The sequence below is a fragment of the Macaca fascicularis genome, chromosome 6 (genome assembly GCF_037993035.2).
Source record: "Macaca fascicularis isolate 582-1 chromosome 6, T2T-MFA8v1.1".
Classification (NCBI taxonomy): Eukaryota; Metazoa; Chordata; class Mammalia; order Primates; family Cercopithecidae; genus Macaca; species Macaca fascicularis.
Window position 1 is genome coordinate 32,398,233 of NC_088380.1, and position 27,345 is coordinate 32,425,577.

Below are 27,345 nucleotides of genomic sequence, written 5' to 3' on the forward strand. Positions count from 1 at the left end.
GGATGGCGGAAAGTGAGGACGGGAAAGCTGTGGGGAACCCAGGGGGCGTTCTCTCCCGGTCCTGCGCCTCTGCCCGCCACCGGTCAACTTTTATTTCTTAGCGGGATGACTTTCTTTGCTACTCAATCCACACAGGAGATAGAATCATTCAAAAGTTCGTTAGTTCAAAAACTATGACTCCGGCCACACGGTAGAAACTAGGACTCTTTCAGAGTCGCAGTACTGAGGTCTCCGGGAAGAACCCTCATTGTTCCAGCTTGGGTGAGATGTCAGGCTCTGCACCACCCCCACTAAACTGGAGGCGGGGGGAGGCGGGGGTGGTGGTATCCTAGACCTATTACACACTAATTTCCATTTATGTATCTCCCCACTAGACTATGAATTCCTTCAAGGCAAGGAATTTGCCTTATCGCTGGTGTATAACCAGTGCCAAGTTCAAGGACTTGATAAATGTTCGATAAATACTTGCTGAATAAATCAAATGAATGCAAATTGACACCAGGAAAACCTTTCCTACTACTCTTCAGTTTGGTTTTCCTTAATCAGCATCTTGCCCAAGATATTTACTGGTTTTTTTGTTTGTTTGTTTGTTTGTTTGTTTTGAGACAGAGTCTGGCTCTGTCGCCCAGGCTGGAGTGCAGTGGTGCAATCTCGGCTCACTGCAAGCTCCGCCTCCCGGCTTCACTCCATTCTCCTGCCTCAGCCTCCCGAGTAGCTGGGACTACAGGCGCCCGCCACCATGCCCAGCTAATTTTTTTTTAATTTTTTTTTATTTTTTGGTATTTTTAGTAGAGACGGGGTTTCACCGTGTTAGCCAGGATGGTCTCAATCCCCTGACCTCGTGATCCTCCCGCCTCAGCCTCCCAAAGTGCTGGGATTACAGGCGTGAGCCACTGCGCCTGGCCTGATATTTACTGTTTTTATATGTAGGGAGCCATCTAAACTGTGACTAACATCTTGAATCACAGGCTGTTAAGATTTTAATGTAAAGGATCTTTTAAAATGTCTTATAAATTATTGGGAATCTATGATGTGGTAGGTGCTGTGTTGGCATAGTGAATATATTGATGGATAAGACGGTGACCAGCCTGGTCAACATAGTGAAACCCTGTCTGGGATTACAGGTGCCTGGGATTACAGGCGCCTGCCACCACACCCAGCTAGTTTTTGTATTTTTAGTAGAGACGGGGTTTCACCATGTTGGCCAGACTGGTCTCCAACTCCTGACGTTGTGATCCTCCCGCCTCACCCTCCCAAAGTGCTAGGATTACAGAAGTGAGCCACCGCACCCAGCCTTGCATTTCTTTTTAACATCTATGTGATTATATAGATGATATTTGCTAAGCTTTTGATTTATTTGGAACTAATTAATAGCTGGCACTCAAGTTCTTTGGAAACTCAAAGCATGCTATATTGGAAATTTCTTTTTGGTTACTGAGTAATAAGGTCATTTATTATTGACATAGCTTCTGACACCTCTCCCATGCATTATTATTCCTTGTTAAATCACTTCCTGAGAAGGCTGGAGAATGTTTTCCACCTTAGATGGCACAGTTTATATTGACTTTCTCTGGGAGAACGTGAAGTTCAGAGAAGAGCGTGAAAGGGATCATTTTTCTATGTTTATGGAGAATGGAGGTGAAATTTTTCTTTGGTGGAGAAGGCGAGTTGGCAGTAGAATTCAATGAACCTTTCACTGGGGACCTAATGTGTGCCAGGCACCGTGCAGAATTCAGAGGGAGTGTGAGGCTTTAGCTCTGGTGGGAGCCACTGGCCCTGCTATCTGCTGACTGGTGTCACCACTGTATTCAATGTGTTTTAAAGCAAGGCAAAGAAGGCACCTGTCTTCCCATCCAGGCGTTTGGAGAAACATTTCTCTGGAGGGGATGGCTCGTAGGTTGGCCTGAAAATAAGTCAGTTTTAACCATTTACCAAAGGAAATAGAGAGAGGAGACTAAAACCTGGGCTGCAAAGAGCCGAACTTCCCTCTGAATCTACTTGATTGTGAAGTTTAGGAATGGTGTTGCCCTGGGACGGAGGCGGGATCTCTCCCTGGTGTTGATCGGATCTTTCTTCTCTGGGTAGTGTTGTCAGAACATATTTCTGGAATGGAGAGCCCTCCTGTGTATGCTGCTGGGCTGACCAAGGCAAATCAACATAGATTTTCATTTTCTAGGAGTGTAAGATTTTAAATGTATGCAGATCCTTCCACAGCCTTCCATGGGGTCTTGTCACACAGCCTCCTGGTTGGATGTGAGTTTGATGGTATACTGGTGGGGGTTGTCTTGGCACAAGTCATCTGGTTTCTCTGCTGATCTGGGAAACTTCCTGGAGAAGGCCAGTGTTCCAGAGACGTCTGTCTGGGAGAGAGCCACATGGGGGAATGCGTAGGCGTTAGGTTCTACGTTAGGTGTTAGGGTTTGTGCTTGGTGCCTGAAAAGTACACATGGTCCTTCTGTAACACAGGAGGCTATGTTTTCTAGGTGAGAAGGCTCACTGTTGTAACTGGAGCTTTTTGTTTTTTCCTCTTCCTATCCCAGGTGTGAATGAGCCGAGGGAAGGACACACAGCCACTGCTGGAGGGATCCTCCATTCCTGTGTCACTTGCATGGGTCCTGCTGTGAAATGAACCCAGCAGGGACTTGCTAGACACTTCCTTCCTTCCCTCGTTGAGCACTCCAGCGCCATTGTTCCACAGTTGTTCTAACTGGGTCCTGTTTTCCTCCTGCCAAGGCAAACAGCATAGTCTCGAGTAGGTGTCCCTAGGCTCATCTGCCAGCCTGAACATGAACACAGGCAAAGCTGATGATGGCCAGGGATCCCAGGGGACGTGGGGCCCTGTGGGGTCCGGCCCCCAGGAGCAGGACCTCTCATGATGCTGGTGTCTGGGAGTGAGCACCATGCCCATCACCCAGGACAATGCCGTGCTGCACCTGCCCCTCCTCTACCAGTGGCTGCAGAACAGCCTGCAGGAGGGTGGGGACGGGCCGGAGCAGCGGCTCTGCCAGGCGGCCATCCAGAAGCTGCAGGAGTACATCCAACTGAACTTTGCTGTGGATGAGAGTACGGTCCCACCTGATCACAGCCCCCCCGAAATGGAGATCTGTACTGTGTACCTCACCAAGGAGCTGGGGGACACAGAGACTGTGGGCCTCAGTTTTGGGAATATCCCTGTTTTCGGGGACTATGGTGACAAGCGCAGAGGGGGCAAGAAGAGGAAAACCCACCAGGGTCCTATGCTGGATGTGGGCTGCATCTGGGTGACAGAGCTGAGGAAGAACAGCCCAGCAGGGAAGAGTGGGAAGGTCCGACTGCGGGATGAGATCCTCTCGCTGAATGGGCAGCTGATGGTTGGAGTTGATGTCAGTGGGGCCAGGTAAGTAGGGGGAATGCCTGCTGGCACGGGGGCTGGACACAGGAACCCGGTGGTTCCCGGATGCCTGATGTGCAGATCTGCAGCTACAGAGGTTTATGAGTCCTGCCAGTAAGAAGCTGATGTCGTAAGAAATGTCTCATTTAAACCTCCTCATCCATTCAACAGAGCATCACATCTTCCATTGGAGCACCAAAGGCTGGGTCTTGGATGTGTTTTCATCTGCCTGTCCATGTCACCTTAGTCCTAGCAACCATGAGGCTCCCAGACTCACAATCCTGAAGCCCCACCCTGGAAGATCCACTTGGATCTTATCTGAATGTTTGTTGAATACTCTTGAGCATATTTCTGTTTTCTATTTCGTATTTCTGGCCACCCATCACCATATTAAGTTATTGGACTGTCTTGGTGTTTCCCAGGTGAATCGGGGAACAAGACCTCAAGGGCCCCAAGACCATTCTCAGGTTCAGTGATTAACTAGGACTCACATACTCAGAAAAGCAGTCATATTTCTAGTTCCAATTCATGACACTGAAAGGACACAGATAAACATCAGCAAATGTAAAAGACACAGAGAGTAGAGTCCAAGAGCCCAGGCAGAAGCTTCCAGTTGTCTCTCCCGGTGGAGTTGCGCAGATAGTGCTCGGTTCTCCCAGCAATGATGTTTGACGCCAACCAGGGATGCTCACTTGAATCTTGGTGTCCAAGGTTTTTTCTTGGGAGTGGGTCATATAAGCATGGAGTACCTGTGTGGTTGACCTTAGCTACTCCTCTCCAGTCTCTCCAGAGGTCAAACTAATGCCACATGACCCAAGTCTTCCGCCATAAGTCACTTTCTTAGCATAAACTCTCTGGCAAGGCCAAATACCCCCAGGTATACAAAGACGCTCTTGTCAAGCAGGATATTCTAAGGGGTTAGATCTTATCTCCCAGGAGCCAGTCCTTTCTTTAGAATGCACATGGTCTCAATAACCAACCCCTGGTGAGTTAACCCTTCACTACACATCAGGGTTTTCATGATAGGTATATAGGAAAGAGATGGGAAAGAGAATCTGAGGATATTCTGAGTGAGATCCATGAATTTTGTCAAGCTTTCAGGGGCTCCTGGGAGTAAGGCTCCTATGTCCTAGAAGGAGAGAGTGGCCACCTTGAGAAACGTAGTGACCTTTGGATGATGGAGACATCTCATCCAAGGCGACTCTGCAAGGAGAGAACCAGAGCAGAAATACCTTGACCTTAATCTTCACCCTCCCTCCAGTGTCAGAGCCTCCCATCAGTGGAAACCAGCCAGAAGCCAGGGACAGGGGAGTCCATTGATTTGTCTATACGTGTCAGTGCCCTGGTGCAGAATGCAGGGTGGAGAAGAATGGAGACTGGATGTGGAGGGTCAACAAGAAGTCATCAGGCACATACAACATGGTCCAAATTCAAATGATCCAGTACATGGAAAGGACATAGCACAGAGCTGGCTGGCAGGTGTGAGGACTTTTGCAGTGGACACTCTCACCAGTATTTCCTTTGGTTTGCCCCTTCAACTGCAGAGATGCTTTTAGCCAATGGCTAAGTGCCTGACTGGCCGTTACTGGGAAAAGCCACTCATTTTCAAGGAGGGATGAAATGATTTTATTTGGGATTAGAGATTGTTCTCAGAAAAGGAGCAAGGCTGACTACCACCAGGCTCAAGATGCTACAGGGAGGTGACAGAGTGACTCAGGTTCCTGGAGGCTGGGTCCAGGCTTAGAAGTGGGGATTGCCATGGAGCTGGAGATAGTCGTTTGAAAGTGGTCCCTAAGAGTCCCTACCGTTTGCAGCTATCTGGTTGGAAAGAAGCTGATTTGGATAGAGAGGTAGAAGGAAGATCAGGGAGGGGCCCTCCAGCAGGAGGACGAAGTAGTCAGGAGCTCCAGCTCCAGAAGAGATAACTGGGGCTGCCTCCTTGGGTTCCCTTTACTAGCTGGTTGATCTTGGGAAAATTATACCTCTTAGCCTCAGATTCCCCATCTGTGAAGTGGGAATCTTCAGACTATTGATGCCAATGACTAAATGATGAAATAGAACATATAAAGGGGTTAGCACTATGTCTAGTAAGTAGTACTCTATACGTATTAATATCATCATTACTACCATAATGGAGAGTGTTTGGGAGTTGCTGGAACCTTTGGGAGGCAAAGTTTTCTTTCCCAGCCTCTGAAAACCTATCTACCCCTGGGATGAGATGACTTTCCAGCTACCAATGGAGGATTCCTTGATGTTTTCATTCACTTGTTAGGGGAGTGATAGGATGATGCCCAGTTTTGCAAAGAAAGAAGATTAAGAAGAGAATAGAAGGGTGACAGGCCAGGGTCATGACAGAAGGTGGAACGTAGAACTAAAATCTTTATTGAAGCTCTGAAGAAGGATCACATGTGTTGTGACGGAGGGAGCAGTGGACTAGCTTTGGGATTCCAGGTTCTCTCCAAGGTCTTCTAGCAACTAGCTTTGAGACCCTGGGTAAGTTTGTTGGGATGGTGGTATTGGGGTGGGAGGGAGGTTCGCTGTAGCTGCCTATGCTGAAATACTAGGGGTGAATCTGTGAAACACTTTTTTATCTGTCTGGGCTAGTATTGTTGTTCCAGAAGCCCACACAGGTTTAGCGGTGTTCCTGTGATGCCACAGTGATAACTGACAGAGCCGAGGCTCAGGCTCTGTCTCTGACTCCCAGCCGAATGTCCGATTCGGTGCACCACTGCACTTCTGGGCACTCCGAAAGAGATGCTTGGATGGGTGTGGCCTGTTGGTATCTGGACTCAAATGGCTGAAGTTGAGGAGCTTAGGAAATAGGAATAGGAGAAAATGTCAGGGAATAGACCAGTGGGATTCATAGTTGTTGTAACTGGCTGTTCCATAACATACTTGAGATTTGTTTTAATCACGTATGGTAAGAGACAGACATGGAAATGGCCGTCACGAAGTCTGAGATCTGTAGAAACAGGAGGCATACCACACCACACAGGGCTACACAGGGCAGTGCAGGGGTCAGTGAGGAGGCAGAGAAGAGAGAGGACAGCATGGCCCAGAGCCTTTATTTTACTTTTTATTTTTTTGTTACAGACAGCATCTTACTCTTACCACCCAGGCTGGAGTGCAGAGCCACAATCATAGCTCACTGCAGCCTTGAACTCCTGGGCTCAGAGGATCCTCCCACCTTAGCCTCTCTGGTAACTATGTCTACAGGTGTGCACCACTGCATCTGGCTTTTCTTTTTTTTCTTTTTTTGTAGAGATGGTACCTTACTATGTTGCCCAGGCTGGTCTCAAACTCCTGACCTCAAGTGATCCCCCCACGTCATCCTCCAAAAGTGTTAGGATTACAGGTGTGAACCACTGCACCCAGCTCCATAGGCTTTATGGAGGTTTTCATGGGAAGGAACAGAGGAGGCAGGGTAGGTGGCTGAGTGTGCTTAGGATTGGATAGTTTGAATAATTTCAGTAGGCTCCCGACTATATGGGTGGTCCTTAGTTGTCCAGATGTCTGGCCCTGGAGTGATCTGAGGCAGGGAGAATATTGGCTTGGTGTGTGAGTTTGATAAAGGAGATAATTGGGTATGGCTCTGGGTTGGTTGGTTTGTATGTTAAAGCTCTATTCACAAGGGAGTCCTTTGCTGTCTCTAGGAATCAGCTACTCTTGGGAGGGGCAGCCTGTCCACGATCAAGACTCCAAATGTCAGAGCATCAAGAATACAGAAAATAGGGGCAAGGTAGCTCACGCCTGTAATCTCAGCACTTCGGGAGCCCGAGACAGGAAGATTGCTTGTGCCCAGGGGTTCAAGACCAGCCTGGGCAACATGGCAAGGCCCCATCTCTAAAAAAAAAAAAAAATGTAATTAGCTGGGCATGGTAGTGCACACCTGTAGTCCCAGCTATTCGAGAGGCTGAGGTGGGAGGATTGCTTAAGCCCAGGAGGTCGAGGCTGCAGTGAGCCATGTTTGCACCACTGTACTTCAGCCTGGGTAACACGGCAAGACCCTGCCTCCAAAAAAAAAAAAAAAAAAAAAAAAGGATACAGAAAATAAGAACATATAATGAAAACACTGGGCTTCTGGAAACCTTCCACAGCTGAGGAAGTAAAATCTCGTTTAGTGGTCAACAGTCATGACTTTGAAGTTCCTTTCTGTGTTGATGCAGCCGTGTGTGTGCTAGACGATGAAAAGCCAGGTGAAAGAGGGTATATCCTGAAGCCACTGAAATGTAGTGGTAGGAGAAGGGGGAAGGCCAAGACCTATTGCTTGGTCTTCATGAAAGAGAGCTTGAAATTGAATCAAGTAATGAGGCACGGAATCCTCAAGTCCTGGGCTCCGTTTGCCTCATAACAATCAAGGAGTTAACAAAACAGACTAGCTTGATTTTTCACTCCCTAGTTCTCTTGAATAATTGCAAGAATTACCATTTATTGAGCAGTTTCTATGGTAGAGGATGTCTGCCAGGTACTATCTCATTTAATAGCGACCACAATTCCATAAAGGACAGCCTTTGATGAGAAACCTTGGCTGTATATGACTTGCCCACGGTCACCTAAGTAAGAGGCAAAAGCAGATTTGAACGCAAGTCCTTCTGGCTCCATTGTCTGTATTCCTAACCACTGCGTTGTACTACCTCAACTCCTGCACCAGATCTGTACTTTGATCCTTGTGCGATCTGGTGCATAATTTCATGGATGGTTTAGATCTTCATAAAATACCTCCTCAGTATAATCGCAGACACCAGGGAAGAAAATGACTTATGAAGAAGAACAAACTATAAAGCTTATTTTCTACCTACCCAAACTGACAAGGAAAACAAGCCCCCTGCCTCATCTTATGCAAGCAAGTCCGGCCAGGCATGGTGGCTCATGCCTATAATCCCATCACTTTGGGAGGCTGAGGCGGGTTGGTCACCTGAAGTCAGGAGTTTGAGACCAGTCTGGCCAACATGGCAAAACCCTGCCTCTACTAAAAATACAAAAAGTTAGCCAGGTGGCACATATCTGTAATCCCAGCTACTCGGGAGGCTCAGGCAGGAGAATCACTTGAACCAAGGAGGTGGATGTTGCAGTGAGCCGAGATTGCACCGCCATTGCACTCCAGCCTGGGCAACAGAGCAAGACTCTATCTCAAAATAAATAAAATAAAACAAAAGGAAGCCCAATTGTAATATAGGCTCCTTTTGGCAAACTTAGCTCTAGGCAGAGCTTCAGGACTAGAAGCACTTTGCAATTTAGGTAGTAGGGAGTTGAAAGTATTTTGAATGTTCTCAAAATGTTCCTTGTCACTCTTTGACTGTTTCCTTCAATGCTAAATTTTCCCACCTACCTCTGTGAATTTTGTCTTAAAAAGTGATAAGTAGAAATTAAGAGTTCTGTAGAGACCCCAGTGTACCTCTCTGCCCCCAAGCAAATGGTTCCTCGGTTGATGGTTGCCTGTTCACTCTTACTTGTAAGCAGTGGGTTTCAGGGGTCAACACACCAACTTACCTTCCAGCATGATAAATGGTCCATACTAGCATGTACGGCTTGTCATATGAGGCACTCTCTTGCAGTCTGTTCTGCTCCCTGTCTGGAGTTTGATTTTGAATTCAAAACGACCTTAGATGATGTTACGGGTTGAATTATGTCCCCTCAAAATTCATATGTTGAAGTCCTAGCCCCCAGAATATGACCTTATTTAGAAATAGGATCATTGCAGGAATAGTTAGTTAAGATGAGGTCCTACCGGATTAGGTTGGCTTCTATTCCAGGATAACTGTTGTCTTTATAAAAAGGGCATATTCGGACACAGACTCACACAGGAGTAACACCATGTGTGATTGGAGTTATAAAGCCAAGGAACAACCAGAAGCTAGGAGAGAGGCTTGGTACAGACCCTTTCCTAGCCTCTCCAAACTAGGGGAGCTTGGCCCTGCTGACACCTTGAGCTCCAGCGTCTCACCTTTAGAACTGTGACACAGTAAGTCCCTGTTGCTTAAGCCTCCTGTGGTCACCCTAGAAAACTACTAGTAGAGGTGACATTTTGTCCCTGTCATCTTATAGGAGTCCATTTTTCGGATGATTTCCTCCCGGACACTGGACACTTTAGAGCACTGTGGATGTTTTTTTGATGAGGACACTCTGAGAACCATGTGTGTGTTAAGTGTGAAAGGAGCAGTTACAATATGTGGAAGATAAGGTCATGATTTGCTTATTTCAAAAGTTAGTTTAGGGTCGATTTGCCATGTCCATCCTTGGAGAAAGAACAAAAAATTCAAGGCCATGGGTTGACAGACCTTCTGTACCCCAGACCCGGTTTAGAGCCTAAACCTGTGACTGCCTCCCAATTACAGACCCCATTCCTGATTCCTACCTTCTCACTGGCTGACACTCCTGATCCCTAGTAACCCTGGGAAGCCTTCATTCTTTTGAGTGGTAGCAGCTTCCTCCTGGTGGGAACTTCTAGAGAACTTTCTGGGAAGGGGAGGTAGTCGTGGTGTTTGATGTCACGTGCCCCATCTTGAAGGCATAGCTGATAACTCATAGAGGAAAGTTTTTGTTTGTGAGCTCCATCACATCTACTCTGGGGACTTTCTGGAATGTTCTACTTAATTGTTTGGTGCAGGGAGAACTGGGAAGGTTTTCTAGATTCGTTCCTACAAAGGAATACTTTGTAACTCCAGTCACTCCCTAGCTTTCTATAAGTAAGCCAGATCTGTTCCCTAAGGACAGATTGTTCCAAATTGGTCACAAAATATGGAATTAATTAAAACAAAACCCACACACCAAAACAGAAACAAATGTCTTTTCTGAAAAGTAAGTCTTTTCACTTAAAATGCATTTTTGCAGAATGTAAACTTTGGGCGTCTTTGTATTTTTTTTTTTAAGGCAGAGTTTCACTCTTGTTGCCCAGGCTGGAGTGCAATGGCGCGATCTCGACTCACTGCAACCGCTGCCTCCCGGGTTTAAGTGATTCTGCTGCCTCAGCCTCCCGAGTAGCTGGAATTACAAGCGTCTGCCACCACGCCCGGCTAATTTTTTGTAGTTTTAGTAGAGACAGGGTTTCACCATGTTGGCCAGGCTGGTCTTGAACCTCTGACCTCAGGTGATCCACCCGCCTCAGCCTCCCAAAGTGCTAGGATTACAGGCATGAGCCACCGCACCTGGCCATCTTTGTACATTAATAAATGTGAGCACAGCACAGTGCAAAGAACGTGGGCCTCGGAGAGGTGAGTCTGGCTTCTGGACCCACTTACTGACTGTGTGATGGGGGCAGTTGACCTCAGCCACAGGCTGTTGCTGCTATTTCCATAAAAGGATTGTTGAGTGGATGACAGATTATTTACCTAATGTACTGAATACAGCATCTGGCACATGGTAGATGTTCAGCCAGAGGTAACTTTTAACACCCACCCCATCAGCCTTAGGCAACCTGGACCCAGAGCACAGCGTACACCTGAGAAAATCCCTTTGAGTTTGAGGGAGAGAGAAGAGCCTCAAACTCTGCCCTTTCACTCCACAGGGAAGACAAAGAATAATCTTTGGTCCAGACACTGGGGTTCATTCCAATACTGAGCGAGTGGCGTGGCACGGGGAGCCACCATTTGGAAGGGGTGCTAGCACATGCAAGAACCAGGTCCCGGAGGCTGCAGAGACTGACGGCACCTTTGAGTTCCTGGAGTGTGAGAAGTCTGTGTGGTCCCAGAAGAGGGGCCAGGATGCTGGGCTGGCAGGAGGGGGCTGGAGGGCTCAGGGCGACAGACCAATTGGTACAGAAGTATGACATGCTGTGAGGACAGTGGAATGTCAGCCCTAGTCAGAAGTCACCTTCAGCACAGTACCCGCTTCCTTGAACTTGTATGTAAAATTAAATTTAGGGTTGTTGCAAGCTTAGACTCTGGTTACCCGTGGCAACCTTGAGTTCTGTCTGGATTCTAGCAGATTTTAAACAGTGTCAGGAGGCTGCTAGAAGATGTTACTTGGAGAAATGACTGCAGGTAGTGATGTAGGTAGGAGATGGTAGAGAGAAAGAATTGCCAATTATAGCTTGATACTGTAGTCTCTGGGGACATGTAGCATAAGGGTCCTGCCTACCTGAATATGCCCAGAGGTGCCTGATGCTCTACGCAGGACTGGATATACAGTAAGAGGTCATCCTCACGATGACTTAGAGACATTAAGGAAAGGTGAAAGTATACTCAGCTTGCTGTTTAAAAAGCCAGAGAAGCATGTAATACACTTTAGAAAGATTTCCCTTACAGGTTAAAAGGAAAACAAGTTTCAGCATTTAAAATTCAATTATGTGGAAAACTTGCCATGTGGAACAGCCCATTCCCCAAGGATGAAGTGTAAATGAAGCATTACGGACGGTTTGTTCGTGACCCGCTTCCTTCCTGACCCGCTTCGTTCCTTTCAGACTGCTGCTGCACGTGCTGTTTCACTCGAAGACTTGGTTTCTGGAAGGTTTTCCAGGGTTCATTCAAGTCCTGTTTTCTTATTGTACCCAAGTGGAAACTGAGGCTTCAGGAGGTGGTTTCCTGGGGTCAAGTATCATCTTAGAGAAGTCCGAGGCCTGGAATTCATGCCCTCTGACTCAAATTCTAGAACTTTAACATCATAAATAACAACTAATGAGGCCGGGCGCAGTGGCTCAATGCCTGTAATGCCAGCAGTTTGGGAAATCGAGGTGGGTGCATCACTTGAGGTCAGGAGTTCGAAAGCAGCCTGGCCAACATAGTGAAACCCCATCTCTACTAAAAATACAAAAAATTAGCTGGGCATGGTAGCACACGCACTTGTAGTCCCTGCTACTCAGGAGGCTGAGGCAGGAGAATTGCTTGAACCAGGAGGTGGAGGTTGCAGTGAGCCGAGATTGCACCACTGCACTCCAGCCTGGGCAACAGAGCAAGACTCCATCTCAAAAAATAATAATAATAATAAAAATAACTAATGAAATTAGGATGGTTTTTTAACAGTCTATTATTTACATAAAAACATAGAACATCTATGAGTGTAGCTTATAGCTGCCTCCTAAGAGTGTGGTGATGGCCATTGGAGAGGACGGTGGGAGCTTGCTTTCCTCACCTCTTGGGAGTGACATCTGACAAGTTGTGAGGATCTGAGGGCCGTCGCCTGCCATCTTGTGGTTGAAATTGAGCAAAGTGAGAGAAAAGTGCTGGGAGCTGCAGTCCAGTTTATTATTCACAGGCTGTGTGTGTTTCACCGCTGTGCTGTTCTGCTGATGTTTTCGGCCTTCAGAACTCTCTCTTGAATGGCAGCATCTGAGCTATCCTCTCCTCTCTGTGACTGGTGTTTTCTCCTGTGGTCCCTTCACACACACAGCCTCAGCCCTCAGGCACCGCGTTAATGAATGAGGAGCTGATCTGAGAAATCGCCTGTGCTAAGCTCTTCATGATGGATGACAGAGGGGAGTTATTCGTCCCCAGTTTCTCTAACTGTAGCCTGGAATCAGAAGCCTTTTAAGGAAAGAGTGAGTGAGCAGCAAGACAATTTCCAACACTACAATGGCCCGTGGGGTGAGTTCTTTCAGAAAACTGGCAAGCTTGGCCACACCCTCCGTTGCAGCCCACAGCTCATTGTTGAAAGCCACATGCACAGCTGCTTTTCAGGGTCCACTTGTTTTTATGAGGGAAGAGATTCCATAAAAGGAGCGACTTGCCATCATTTAAAGGGGGTTGAGGTTTCAGAGCCAGATCCAGAGATGCTCTTTAATTTTATCCCAGTGACCTGCTCCTCCTCTGGTACCCTGGTCACAACCTTTCTGACTGGGAGCAGCGCAGCCCCTGGGTGATTAACGGCAGCCATGGAAGATGGAAAACCCAAATACCCACGTAAGACACTCGCTCTTAGACTCTTAGCACTACTTTTAGAAATTGTAATGGTAGTTGTAAACCATACAGAGAAGAAAGATAAAAGCATTTTAGTGTAGTTATAGTGTTACTGGTCTAACTTCATACCCTTCTATTTATGGGCACCCCCTGGGCCATTTTCAGCAATCCTGACTTCTACTTTATCTTTTGTGTCCAGGTACTAAGTAAGTTATGAACATTTTTATTCTCTCATTTTGAGCACCAAATGCCCTCAAATAACTCTCGGGTTTTTTTTTTTTTTTTTTTCGTCGTCTTGTGCCTCCAAAGGTTTGTGAACTTCAAGCTTTGGCACCTGTTTGGCCCTTGGCCCTCTCTTAGTTACTGTGGAAGCAGAGGCAGGTAACCAACTGCAATGCGTAGGTGAGCCATTCCTAATGAACTCCACTCCCATTCCACCTGGGTTTGCAAAGTACAGAAACGAACAGACTTGCGCTCGCATCTTTTGGTGTTGGAGGGCACCAATAACAAAAGGGGACCTCTTGCTGGAGGACAACAATATCTGCTATTTAAGGACCCAAATATATAACTCTTTTGTACAATGTAAAATGAAGCAAAGCTTTTAAACAGTTATATAGATTTCTTCATAGGATTCTTTGAGATGTGATCTTTCTCCAAAAATTTTGAGGATGAGAGTTTGTTATACTGTGTTTAAAATGTTCTGAAGCTCTAATACTAGTGGCCTTTTTATTTTTTATTTTGAGACAAAGTCTCGCCCTGTCGCCTAGGCTGGACAAAACACAATGGCACAATCTAGGTTGGCTCACTGCAACCTCTGCCTCCTGGGTTCAAGCGATTCTTCTGCCTCCAACTCCCAAGTAGCTGGGACTACAGGTGCACACCATGCCCGGCTAATTTTTTTGTATTTTTAGTGGGACACGGCTTCATCATGTTGGCCAGGCTGGTCTCGAGCCCCTGACCTCAAGTGATCCACCCACCTCAGCCTCCCGAAGTGCTGGTGTTATAACTTGGAATAACAATGTTGAATTGTATGGAGCAACAATGTTGAATTGTATGGATCTCTTATCTTTGAGTCACAGAAACTTGGATGCCAGGGCTGCAGGGATGGTATAATAGCTGACTCATCCTTCAGGTCCCTAATTCAGGGCTCTTTGTTCACCAAAGAAAAGATGATTCTATGATTTGCGATGTCTCTTTGACTTAAATTTAGCCATTTCCTTTTTGGGAGGAAGGCTGGGCTAGTTCCGTAGCTGAAGTGCATGTGTCCTCAGCCCTTAGACTGGACTATAAGGTTGGTCAGTTTAAATGGGGCTGGAATTTATTAAGAAACTTTTGACTTTGGGAATCACAGATGTATCTTCACAAATATCCCTGAAAGGAGGCCTGAACTATTGTGGCGGCGAGGGGAGTGGATAGCCTTAAAAATTCAAGCTCTAGCCAGGCAGGGTGGCTCATGCCTGTAATCTCAGCACTTTTGGAGGCCAAGGCAGGTGGATCACTTGAGGTCAGGAGTTGGAGACCAACCTGGCCAACACAGTGAAACCCCGTCTCTACTAAAAATATAAAATTTAGCCGGGCATGGTGGTGCATGCCTGTAGTCCCAGCTACTTGGGAGGCTGAGACAGGAAAATTGCTTGAACCCAGGAGGTGGAAGTTGCAGTGAGCTGAGGTTGTGCCACTGCACTCCAATCTGGGCAAGAGAGTGAGACTGCCTCAAAAAAAAAAAAAGGCCGGGCGCGGTGGCTCAAGCCTGTAATCCCAGCACTTTGGGAGGCCGAGACGGGCGGATCACGAGGTCAGGAGTTCGAGACCATCCTGGCTAACATGGTGAAACCCCGTCTCTACTAAAAAAATACAAAAAAACTAGCCGGGCGAGATGGCGGGCGCCTGTAGTCCCAGCTACTCGGGAGGCTGAGGCAGGAGAATGGCGTAAACCCGGGAGGTGGAGCTTGCAGTGAGCTGAGATCCGGCCACTGTACTCCAGCCTGGGTGACAGAGCGAGACTCCGTCTCAAAAAAAAAAAAAAAAAAAAATTAAGGCTGGGTGCGGTGCCTCAAGCCTGTAATCCCAGCACTTTGGGAGGCCGAGACGGGCGGATCACGAGGTCAGGAGATCGAGACTATCCTGGCGAACATGGTGAAACCCCGTCTCTACTAAAAAGATATAAAAAACTAGCCAGACGAGGTGGCGGGCGCCTGTAGTCCCAGCTACTCGGGAGGCTGAGGCAGGAGAATGGCGTAAACCCGGGAGGCGGAGCTTGCAGTGAGCTGAGATCCGGCCACTGCACTCCAGCCTGGGCGACAGAGAGCGAGACTCCGTCTCAAAAATAAATAAATAAATAAATAAATAAATAAAATTAAATAAGTAAATATTCAAGCTCTGTTAAGTACCGGTCTCTGTTAAATGCCATGGCAAGTCTGGGTTTTTCCCTGACTCAAGGGTTTTATTTAGTCCAGATACCCATTCCTGTGAAGTCCTCATCTGAACCAGTGGCATGGGCAGAAAGAACTTACATAGAAGTCACCAGAAAATGGTTCATGCTCTAGAATGGTGCCTGCTAAAGTGAGAAGCCAGAGAAGATCCATGGGTAAGAGGAAAAATTATCAGCATCCCAAGATATTTTTTATCTTTAAAAAAAATTGAGTTTGACCAATAATTTAGATATGGATTGACACTGGCTTCCTTGTTCAATCTGAATGTCAGAGAGTCCCCTTTTCTGTGTCGTCTATGACATATCCTGCGGGAAGGGGGGAAGGTCCACAAAGGCCCCCTCACTGGTAATTCACCACTCCTTTTTTTTTTTTTCTGTCACCCAGGCTGGAGTGCAGTGAAAAAATCAAAGCTCACTGCAGCCTTGAACTCCTGTGCTCAAGCAATCCACCTATCTCAGCCTCTCAAGTAGCTGGGACTACAGGTGTGAACCATAGTGCTTGGCCCGTTTAATCCACTATAGGCTTATGTCAAGGGACTGGAGTTTATATACGCTCACTTGATGAAGTGGGTTTACGGATTAAATTGTTTTGTTTTAACTGAGTTAACCTTTACCAAATGGGCAGAAAAACTAAAGAAATTTCTTATTTTTAATATACAGAGATGAGGGTCCCACTATGTTGTCCAGGCTGGTCTCAAATTCTTGGCCTCAGGGGATCCTCCCACCCCAGCCTCCCAAAGTGCTGGTGTTACTGGAGTGAGCCACTGCTCCCAGCCTAAAAATAATTCAATTAATGCAGGTGTAAGCAGACAATAAGATATGACAGGGTTAACACTTCTTTTCCTGCTACCATGTGCTAATTATGAAGTAAAACAGTGACAATCTATGTAGACTGAGAAGTCAGACAAAAACATAAAATTCGTTGGGAGACTATGTGAAATACAAACTTACAACCATTAGCATTAAAGAAAAACCTGATCCTAAGCATAGATTGTGCCTTGTGGTAATACTTGATGATATGAGACCATCATAATTAGCAAGATATTTAAAATCTAAATATTCACAACATGAATACAAATGGTTTAAAATGTTTTAGCGGTGTTTAAAATTACGCATTACTAAATCTAGTCCAGGATTTTAGTAAACTGAATATTTAAGAGCCTGTTTTGAGGGTTTTTAAAAACATAATTGCTTAAGGCAAAAACTACATACTAGTAGAAAAACAGTCTTCCTGATGTGGTAAAAATAGCTAAAATAATGCATGGAAAACAATATAGCTACAAAATAGAACACACGGTTTTGTCAGCAAATTCTGATGCACAGATCCACAGATGTGGAAGATGCACAGAAATATTGCTGAAGTTTCGAAGAAAGAGTGTAGTGGAGGAGATCTGCTATGCAGTTGGACTTCAGTACTGCTGTTTCGCACATGTTCCAATTAAGAATATTCGCTTGATTCTGGCCAGGCACGGTGGCTCACGCCTGTAATCCAAGCACTTTGGGAGGCCGAGGTGGGCGGATCACTTGAGCCCAAGAGTTCGATACCAGCCAAGGCAACATGGTGAAACCCCATCCCTATTTTTGTAGAAACTTTTTAAATAAAAAAGATTTTTAAAAAAGAATATTTGCTTGTTTCTGTTTCAATAATAAAATAGACCTATTTATTTGTGAGGTCACTAGAAAATATGTATTTTACAAAATTCAATGACTTTGTTAGTTAAAACAACCCTTATGGGAAAATTATATCAGGTAACAGTAGCTTTAACTAGAATAAAAAGGAAGTCAGGATATCCCAATTACACTGATTTGAGTTTTACGAATTATATGTTGATGAAAAGAGTCAAACTTTGTAAAATATTTAGAGTTTTATTCTGAGCCAAATATGAGCGACCAAGGCCTGGGACATAACTTCAAAAGGTCCTGAAAACATGTGCCCAAAGTGGGTAGGTTACAGCCTGATTTTACACCTTTTAAGAGGATAGAAGTTACAGGCAGACATCAATCAATATGGGGACAGCCTTCCAGGTCAAAGGTGGATTCAAAGATTTTCTGATTGACAATTGGTTGAAAGAGTTAGTATCTAAAGACCTGGAATTAGGCCTGATGTGGTGGCTTACGTGTAATCCCAGCACTTTGGGAGGCCAAGGCGGGTGGATCACCTGAGGTCAGGAGTTCGAGACCAGCCAGGCCAACATGGTGAAACCTCGTTTCCACTAAAAAAAATCAGCCAAGCAAGGTGGTGAGTGCGTGTAATCCCAGCAATTTGGGAGGCTGAGGCACAAGAATCGCTTGAACCTGGGAGTCAGAGATTGCAGTGAGCCAAGATTGTGCTACTGCACTCCTGCCTGGGTATCAAAGCAAGACTCCATCTAAAAAAAAGAAAAAGAAAGAAACAAAAAAAGACCTGGAATCAGTAGAAAGGAGTGTATGGGTTAAGATAGGGGGTTGTGGAGGCCAAAGTTCTTCCTATGTAGATGGCCTCCAGGTAGCAGGCTTCGGAGAGAATAGACAGCAAGGCCGGGGGTGGTGGCTCATGCCTGTAATCCCTACACTTTGGAACGCTAAAGTGGGTGGATCACCCAAGATCAGGAGTTTGAGACAGGCCTGGCCAACATGATGAAACCCTGTCTCTACTAAAAATACAAAAAAAATTAATTGGACGTGGTGGCAGGCACCTGTAATCCCAGCTACTCAGGAGGCTGAGGCAAGAGAATCACTTGAACCCAGGAGACAGAGGTTTTAGTGAGCTAAGATCGTGCCACTGCACTCCAGCCTACGCAACAAGAGCAAAACTCCGTCTCAACAACAACAAAAAAAGATGGCAAATGTCTCTTATCAGATTGTAAAAGGTGCTAGACTCTTAGTTAAATCTCTCCTGGATCAGCAAAAGACCTAGGAAAGGAAGGGGATCCTTTATAGAATGTAGATTTTCCCCACAAGAGACAGCTTTGTGGGTCTGTTTCAAAATATGTCAGAGAGATATATTTTGGAATAAAATGCTTCAATTTCTTTCAGCGCCTGCTGTCTGTCATGTGATGCTATACTAGAGTCAGGTCAGCATCTGGTGTCTTACCGCTACAAAGAGTCTGTTTTGTCTGTCTTGAAGTCTCTTTATCTTAATGTTAATGCTGGTCTGTTGTGCCTGAATTCCAAAGGGAAGAAAATATAATGAGGCATGTCCTACGCCTTTTTGCCCATCATGGCCTGAACCAGTTTCTCAGGTTTACTTTGGATACCCTTGGCCAAGAAGCAGGGTCCACTTAGCCAGTTGAAGGATTTAGAATTTTATTTTTCATTTACATATGAATGTATTAAATAATCACATGAACCCTGAAAATTTTTTAAAAACTTAAATGTGTAAATAAATTTTTTTTTAATTTAGGCGAGGTTATAAAAATAGGCCAACAGCATGAAATTGATTCAGCCATTTCATCCTATTGACCTATTTCAGGGAATGATGATGAAAATATCTTACTACATAGAGGTTTGATGTTTATTTCTAAACAAAGCATTTATTAGAGTAATAGAACTTAAAGATGACTGGGATTGGGCTGGGCGCAGTGGCTCACACCTGTAATCCCAGCACTTTGGGAGGCTGAGGCGGGCAGATCACAAGGTCAGGATATCAGGACCATCCTGGCTAACACGGTGAAACCCCGTCTCTACAAAAAATACAAAAAATTAGCCGACCATGGTGGCGGGCACCTGTAGTCCCAGCTACTCGGGAGGCTGAGGTAGGAGAATGGTGTGAACCCGGGAGGCAGAGCGTGCAGTGAGCCGACATGGCACCACTGCACTCCAGCCTGGGCGATAGAGTGAGACTCCGCCTCAAAAAAAAAAAAAAAAATGACTGGGATTTTTCTTCTACGAAAAAGACAAGTGGTTCAAATTTGAGGACCTTATCTCTGAAGCCAAGTACAGTAGTTCCCAGTGGCCTCCTTCCTGGAGGCTATTTTTGCAAGGACAAACACATGTCTCTCCAAGGTAAAGATGACGTTGTAACAATAAATAAGAAAATAACTACTTTTTGAAAGAAAGCCATGCTATGCAAAGGGCAATTTCAATATGGATATTAGGAAATGTTTCCATAGTGATAAGACTTTTTTTTTTTAAATGTTAACATTTGCCAACAAAAAGTTTCAGATGCATCTTTAAAATCTTGAGAGCAAAATTTTATATTTTTAAACCTTCCAAAGAATTTTAGAGGAGCTATATGTTAAAAACTATTAAAAGTACAGTAACTTCAGAGTTTGCAAGAAAAACTTGACAAAGTCAATACACAATTTCAACCAAAACCAAAGCACAGGTGGTGGATAGGGTTGGAAAATGATATTATGATTGATTAAATCATAATCAATGCCACTAACATATTTCTTCCATTTGAATCTGTGTATCCTTGTGAGGTATCTTCAGCTATGGCAGCTGTTAAAAGCAGCATCCAGGCCAGGAGCAGTGGCTCATGCCTGTAATTCCAGCACTTTGGGAGGCGGAGGCAGGCGGATCATGAGGTTAGGAAATCGAGACCATCCTGGCAAGGACGGTGAAACCCCGTCTCTACCAAAAATACAAAAAAAAAAAAGAATCAGCCGGGCGTGCTGGCAGACACCTGTAGTCCCAGTCACTCGGGAGGCTGAGGCAGGAGAATGGCGTGACCCGGGAGGCGGAGCTTGCAGTGAGCCAAGATCGCGCCACTGCACTCCAGTCTGGGCGACAGAACCAGACTCCATCTCAAAAAAAAAAAAAACAAAAAACAGCCGCATCCAGCCTGGTGTGGTGGCTCACACCTGTAATCCCAGCACTTTGGGAGGCCGAGGTGGGCAGATTGCTTGAGGTCAGGAGTTCAAGAGCAGCCTGGCCAACATGGTGAAACCCCATCTCTACTAAAAATACAAAAATTAGCCGGCGGTGGTGGTGGATCCCTGTAATCTCAGCTACTTGGGAGACTGAGGTGGGAGGATCCCTTGAACCCAGAGGCAGAGGCTGCAGTGAGCTGCAACTACACCACTGCATTCCAGCCTGGGGAACAGAGGGAGACTCTGTCTCAAAAAAAAAAAAGAAAAAGTAGCAACTGTTTGTTATGAAATTACTTGAAGCTATACTTCTGGATTATCACATCCCAAAATGTTAAACCAAGTTTTTGAAAATCTTGAAGTATACTTAACTACATAGCTTGTAAAATATTAAGCACTTTAGGTTTATATATATATATATATATATATATATTTTTTTTTTTTTTTTTTTTTTTTAAAGAGAGTCTCACTGTGTCACCCAGGCTGGAATGCAGTGGTGCAATCTTGGCTCACTGCAGCCTCTGCCTTCAGGTTCGAGGGATCCTCCCACCTCAGCCTCTCAAGTAGCTGGGATTACAAGTATGTACCTTCATGCCCGGCTAATTTTTGTATTTTTAGTAGAGACGAGGCTTCACCATGTTGGCCAGGCTGATCTTGAACTCCTGACCTCAAGTGATCCACTCGCCTCCGCCTTCCAAAGCGCTGGGATTATAAGCGTGAGCCACTGCACTCAGCCAAACTATCTTTTTAAAATAACTTTTTCATGTTTTATAATGCATATAATATATTCACACAATAATATATGTATGCATTAAATAAATAAATACACATATATTGGGGATGCATGTTCAATTTTCTTTTCTTCCTTTTTTTTTTTTTTTTTTTTTGAGATGGAGTCTAGCTCTGTTGCTAGGGTTGGAGTGCAGTGGCATGATCTCAACTCACTGCATCCTCAGCCTCCCGGGTTCAAGCAGTTCTCCTGCCTCAGCCTCCCAGGTAGCTGGGACTACAGGCGCATGCCACCACGTTTGGCTAATTTTTGTATTTTTAGTAGAGACAGGATTTTACCATGTTCGTAAGGCTGGTCTTGAATTCATGATCTCAGGTGATCCGCCTGCCTTGGCCTCCCAAAGTACTGGGATTATAAGTGTGAGCCACTGCACCTGGCCTTTTTTTGAGACAAGGTCTCTGTCTGTCACCTAAGCTGGAGTGCAATGGCACGATCATGACTCACTGCAGCCTCAACTTCCCGGACTCAGGTGATCCTCCCACCTCAGCCTCACGAGTAGCTGGGTCTACAGGTGCATGTCACCAGGCCTGGCTAATTTTTTGTATTTTTTTTAGAGACAGGGTTTCGCTATGTTGCCAAGGTTGGTCTTGAACTCCTGGGCTCAAGCAATCCGCCTTCCTCAGTGGCCCAAAGTGTTGGGATTATAGGCGTGAGCCACCACACCCAGCCTCTCAATTTTCGTTTTTTACTGACAGTCATGAAAAATCAAAATCTGAAAAGATGACTATCTCACAAGTGGAGAGTTTAGCCCTGCCCTCCTAAGGAAGGTGTCTCTTTTGAGATCTACAGGATCTAGATGTCTCTCATCTACCCTGTACCTGCCGCCCATCCTCTCCAGAGAACTGATTTTCCTTGGGATCTGCAAACCAGACTTTCTTCTAACTCCTCCACCCCAGTTTCTCCTCTCTTGTTCTCTAGGTCTGAACCTTGAGTTCCCAAGGAGAGGAGTCAGTGTGTCCTGGCCAACTACCCTACCAGGCACAGATGCAATGGCACCTCTTGCTAAGTGCTTGCTCCCTGGACCATTTGCAAGCTCTCTGTGCTCATTCTTCTCCTGTTTATTCATTTTAGAACAACATGTTTATAATTCTATTAATTCCTCAGGTACCCCGTCTCTCCTCCCACACTAATTTTTATTTATTTCAATGGCAACATTAAAACAGCACTTTAAAGAAAAGAACAACTTGTGATTTGCCTACACTAATTCTCCACTAATTTAATTTTTCTATGTTAAGATCTAATCTGTGACCATGTGCCTACAGCTCTATCATGCTAACTCAACAGATACAATTTTTCTGTTTCCTTCTAATCTATGTTCATCTACAATATATATATTTTCAGACTACCTTTGTTGATCCTTTTCTTTGGAAAAGAAAGTTTTACCATGTGCATGCAAGAGAACGGAAGGACAGTGAGTGAGAAGTTTCCTCAGTTCAGACCTCCATTCTCTTGTCACTACCACCAGCTATACCCCAAGCCTCACTCTATTACCAGTATCTTTCCAAGAATTCTCTAAGCATCTACAAGTATTTTGTGTTAACGTCTTTTTTACACAGTGGGGCACACGATCCACACTATTCTGAATCTTAACCTTTTTTCTTTAAATCTTAAAAACCCATCTTAGCACTTGTTTCAAATCAGAACGTGTCACTTTGTCTCTCGTTCTTTTTAACAGCTGTATAGTATCCCACTGGAGGTTTCTCATGTGATTTATTTGATCAGTCGCCAGCTAGTGGCTGTTTTTATTGTATAGTCTTTTTTGCTGTGTCCAGAATTCTGGGTTGGGTGCGGTGGCCCACACCTATAATCCCAGCACTTTCTGAGGCTGAGGTGGGTGGATCACCTGAGGTCAGGAATTCAAGACCAGCCTGATCAATATGGTAAAACCCTGTCTCTACTAAAAATACAAAAATTAGCTGCAAGTGGTGACATGCACCTGTAATCCCAGCTACTCAGGAGGTTGAGACAGGAGAATCGCTAGAACCTGGGAGGCTGAGGTTGCAGTGAGCCAGGATCATGCCACTGCACTCCAGTGGCAAAAGAGTGAGACTGGGCAAAAGAGTGAGACTCCATCTCGAAAAAAACCAAAAAACTGCAATAAATTTTATGTTCATATATCTTTGTGTATATGTATGAGTGTATGTAATGGATAAATTCCTAGAAGTGGGATCCTCAAATAAATCACATTTTAAATTTGTTATTCCTGTTGTAAATTGCTTTCCCTAAGAGATTATGCTAATTTGTATCCCCACTGACAATATACAAAAGTGCTGTTTTTCTCACAGCTTCACAAACACCATAAGAATTACTTTGAATCATACTACATGCAGAATTCTCTGTTAACCTTTTCATACCCACACAATGGGTAGGTTCAGTCACTTGACAGGTGACAGCCCAATGATGACAATGAAGGAGGATTTGGCAAGGGATTTTATTCCTTGCAACAAGTCAAGTAAGGAGAATACCAGGGATAGCTCCCAAAGCACTGCCTCTCCAAGCTGGGGGCTGGGTCCGGTAATGAGGTGTAACCTGATTGGATCTTGCAATGAGGTGATGCTGGGATACATGATATGACTAGATCTGACCATGGGGTGATGCCGGAGCTCGATCTGATTGGATTCTGGATCCTGCCATACAGTGTCCACTTCTTAATTCTGTCCCACTCCTCAGCCCAGGCACTTAGGTTCTTCCTGTGGTTGCAGGCTTGGTTCATCTAGGCATGCTGAGTTCATGTGACTTGAGGGTCCATGGCAAACGAAAAACAGCTCTTGATCTTTTTACATAAAAGTGGAACCAGATTGGTCTGGTGTGGCTACGCTTTTTCACTTAACACATTTGAACTCGAACTCGTTCCTCCTTATTAAGTGGTCTTAATAGGTATAATCATCACTGATAACTTAGGTAAGCATGTTCTTTCTGTCCTTGCCGGTTTGTCAGTGTTACACTTAACATGGCATTCATTTTTTTTAACTTTTTTTTTTTTTTTGAGACCAAGTCTTGCTCTGTCACCCAGGCTGGAGTGCAGTGGCCAGATCTCGGCTCACTGCAAGCTCCGCCTTCTGGGTTCACGCCATTCTCCTGCCCAGCCTCCCAGTAGCTGGGACTACAGGCACCCGCCACCATGCCCAGCTAATTTATTTTTGTATTTTTAATAGAGACGGGGTTTCACCGTGTTAGCCAGGATGGTCTCAATCTCCTGACCTTGTGATCCTCCCGCCTTGACCTCCCAAAGTGCTGGGATTATAGGTGTGAGCCCCGTGCCTGGCAACTTTTTTTTTAATTTTTATTTTTTCATCCTTGGGTAAGGGCCATGCTAATCTTCTCTGTATCGTTCCAATTTTAGTATATGTGCTGCTTAAAATGCTTGTGACCACGACTATTTTTTTCCTTTTGCACCATCTTTTTAGGACAAATTTCATGGAATGAAGGTATTACGTCAAAGGACATTTTTGCCAAATTGTTTTATACAAATAATTTTACCAAATTACACCCCTACCAATAATGTATGAATGCCAGAGTTCCAGAAGCATTTCCAGGTTGGGTATTATCATTTAAATTTATGTTTTCTTAATTGAAATATGGCTCATTTTGTAGTTTTAATTTGCACTTATTTGATCAGGAAGTTTGGCCATTTTGCCCTCATTTTTTTTTCTATTTTATTTTACTTGTCATCTAAACAATCTATTCATGTCCTTTGTCCATTATCTCTTGGGGCCCTCATCTGCAGCACTGGATATGCATTTAGATATTATAGATCTTAATCTTTTTACCCCATATAGTTAAAACTCTCCTTAATCTTTTAAATGTTATTATTACTATATGGAAGTTTTAACTATCTCTGTAGGCAAGTCTGATTTTTTTCTTTTATAATCATCTTTTCACTTCTTCAGATCTTAGGATGATGTCATTTTCCCAAAGACCCACAACTCTCTTCTACCAATTTTAGTGATTACATTTTTAAATTTATCTTTAAAATTTAAATTTTAATTTAATGGGCATTTATTTTGATGGAAATTATAAATCTAATTTTTTTCTAAATTACTGATTATCTAAATACCATTTATTAATCATTAATTTTCTTCAATTTGTGAGGTTTGAGTTATTATGTTGTTTTTTTTTTGAGACGGACTCTCACTCTATCACCCAGGCTGGAGTGTAGTGGTGTGATCTCAGCTCACTGCAACCTCTGCCTCCTGGGTTCAAGTGATTCTCCTGCCTCAGCCTCCCAAATAGCTGAGACTGCAGGCCACACTCAGCTAATTCTTTCATTTTTAGTAGAGACAGGGTTTCACCATGTTGACCAGGATGGTCTTGATCTCTTGACCTCGTGATCCACCCGCCTTGGCCTCCCAAAGTGCTGGAATTACAGGCGTGAGCCACTGTGCCGGGCCATGAAGTTTTTTTTGTTTTGTTTTGTTTTTTTGTACTTTAAGTTCTGGGATACAGGTGCAGAATGTGCAGATTTGTTACATAGGTATACATGTGTCATGGTGGTTTGCCACACCCATCAACCCATCATCTAGGTTTTAAGCCCCACATGCATTAGGTGTTTGTCCTAATGCTCTCCCTCTCCTTGCCCCCCATCCCCTGATAGGCCCCGGTGTGTGATGTTCCCTGTGTCCATGTGTTCTCATTGTTCAACTCCTACTTATGAGTGAGAACATGCGGTGTTTGGTTTTCTGTTTCTGTGTTAGTTTGCTGAGAATGATGGTTTCCAGCTTCATCCATGTCCCTGCAAAGGACATGAACTCATTCTTTTTTATGGCTGCATATTATTCCATGGTGTATACGTGCCACATTTTCTTTATCCAGTCTATCATTGATGGGCATTTGGGCTGGTTCCAAGTCATTGCTATTGTAAATAGTGCTGCAATAAACATACGTGTGCATGTGTCTTTATAATAGAATGATTTATAATCCTTTGGGTATATACCCAGTAATGGGATGATTTATTATGATTTATATGTGTACATACACCCACTTTTTTTCACACACTCTTTTTTTTGAGACAGGGTCTCACTTTGTCACCCAGGCTGGAGTGCATGGCATGATCTCAGCTCACTGCAACCTCTTGGGCTCAAATGATCCTCCCACCTCAGCCCCCCAGGTAGCTAGGACTGCAGGTGCACACTACCACACCTGGCTAATTTTTGTGTAGTTTGTTTTCTTTTTTTTCAAATCAATAGGTCTTTTATTGCATTATTTAAATATCACATATAGGTCTTAGGAAGCATCTGGCATCTTGTTTCTGTAGCTGGACAACTCTTAGGTCTTATTAATCAACCTCCTGAATGTTTCCTTTTTCAGAGACATAGATACCATCCAAAAATTTCCTGATATCCTTGTTTTTAACGTTGTGGCTTGCTGAATCAAAGCCGCTGAATTTGAAACAAGCCCAATGTCATTTCCTTCAAGGATTTAATTCATCTTTCTGAGCTTGAGATACTGAACAAGGAATACCTGGCTTCATTCGAACCCTGCAGATTTTCACCCAAGAAATTTTGGATTTCAACAAGAGACCCATTCTCCTGGATAATGCTGTTGATGGGGAAGTGCACATACACAGACCTCATCTTGTAACGGAAGCCCAGTGTAACACCCTTGATCATGTTCTGTACATGACTACAGATGGTCCAACCGGTAGCCAGCTCTTTTCCGTTACCCCACCATTTGTCAACCTGGGGCCTCTTTTTTTTCTTTCCAAGAAGACTGAGTTCTACGTTGATGTGATTGAAGTCCCTCCCCAGGGTTCCTCTGGGGCCGTTCACAATAACTGTGCATCCCTTTAGAGTAATATCGACATTTTCTGGAATGTCGATAGTCCAATTGCTGAGAATGGTTTTCATTCTTGCAGTAGATGTGGCAAAAAAAAAAAAAAAAAAGAAGCATCTTTTGTGGCTCATGCCTGTAATTCCAGCACTTTGGGGGGCCGAGGTGGGTGGATCACAAGGTAAGGAGATTGAGACCAGCAGGGCCAGCATGGTGAAACCTGTCTTTACTAAAAATAGAAAAAAATTAGCTTGGTATGGTGGCGTGCGCCTGTAATCCCAATTACTTGGGAGGCAAGAATCACTTGAACCCAGGAGGCAGAGGCTGCAGTGAGCCAAGATCGCGCCACTGCACTCCAGCCTGGG

General features: G+C 44.7%; 1 protein-coding gene and 2 pseudogenes across 7 annotated transcripts in view; 1 reads left to right on the forward strand and 2 right to left on the reverse strand.

Annotated features, from left to right (window-relative positions):
- The window catches only part of PDZD2 (PDZ domain containing 2), a 480,351-nt gene that overhangs the window by 158,633 nt on the left and 294,373 nt on the right, over window positions 1–27,345 (forward strand). For 3 of the 7 annotated variants that reach the window (XM_015451250.4, XM_073993254.1, XM_073993251.1), the window contains exon 2: window positions 2,541–3,376. The exons of the other annotated variants lie outside the window; for them this stretch is intronic. In XM_015451250.4, coding sequence (XP_015306736.3) covers window positions 2,901–3,376 — 476 coding nt within the window. In that variant the 5' untranslated portion in view covers window positions 2,541–2,900. The remainder of the gene's footprint in view (window positions 1–2,540; window positions 3,377–27,345) is intronic. 7 annotated transcript variants of the gene reach the window in all.
- Window positions 24,476–24,575, reverse strand: LOC123574218 (U6 spliceosomal RNA; annotated as a pseudogene).
- On the reverse strand, window positions 26,374–27,210 carry LOC102146191 (large ribosomal subunit protein uL6 pseudogene; annotated as a pseudogene).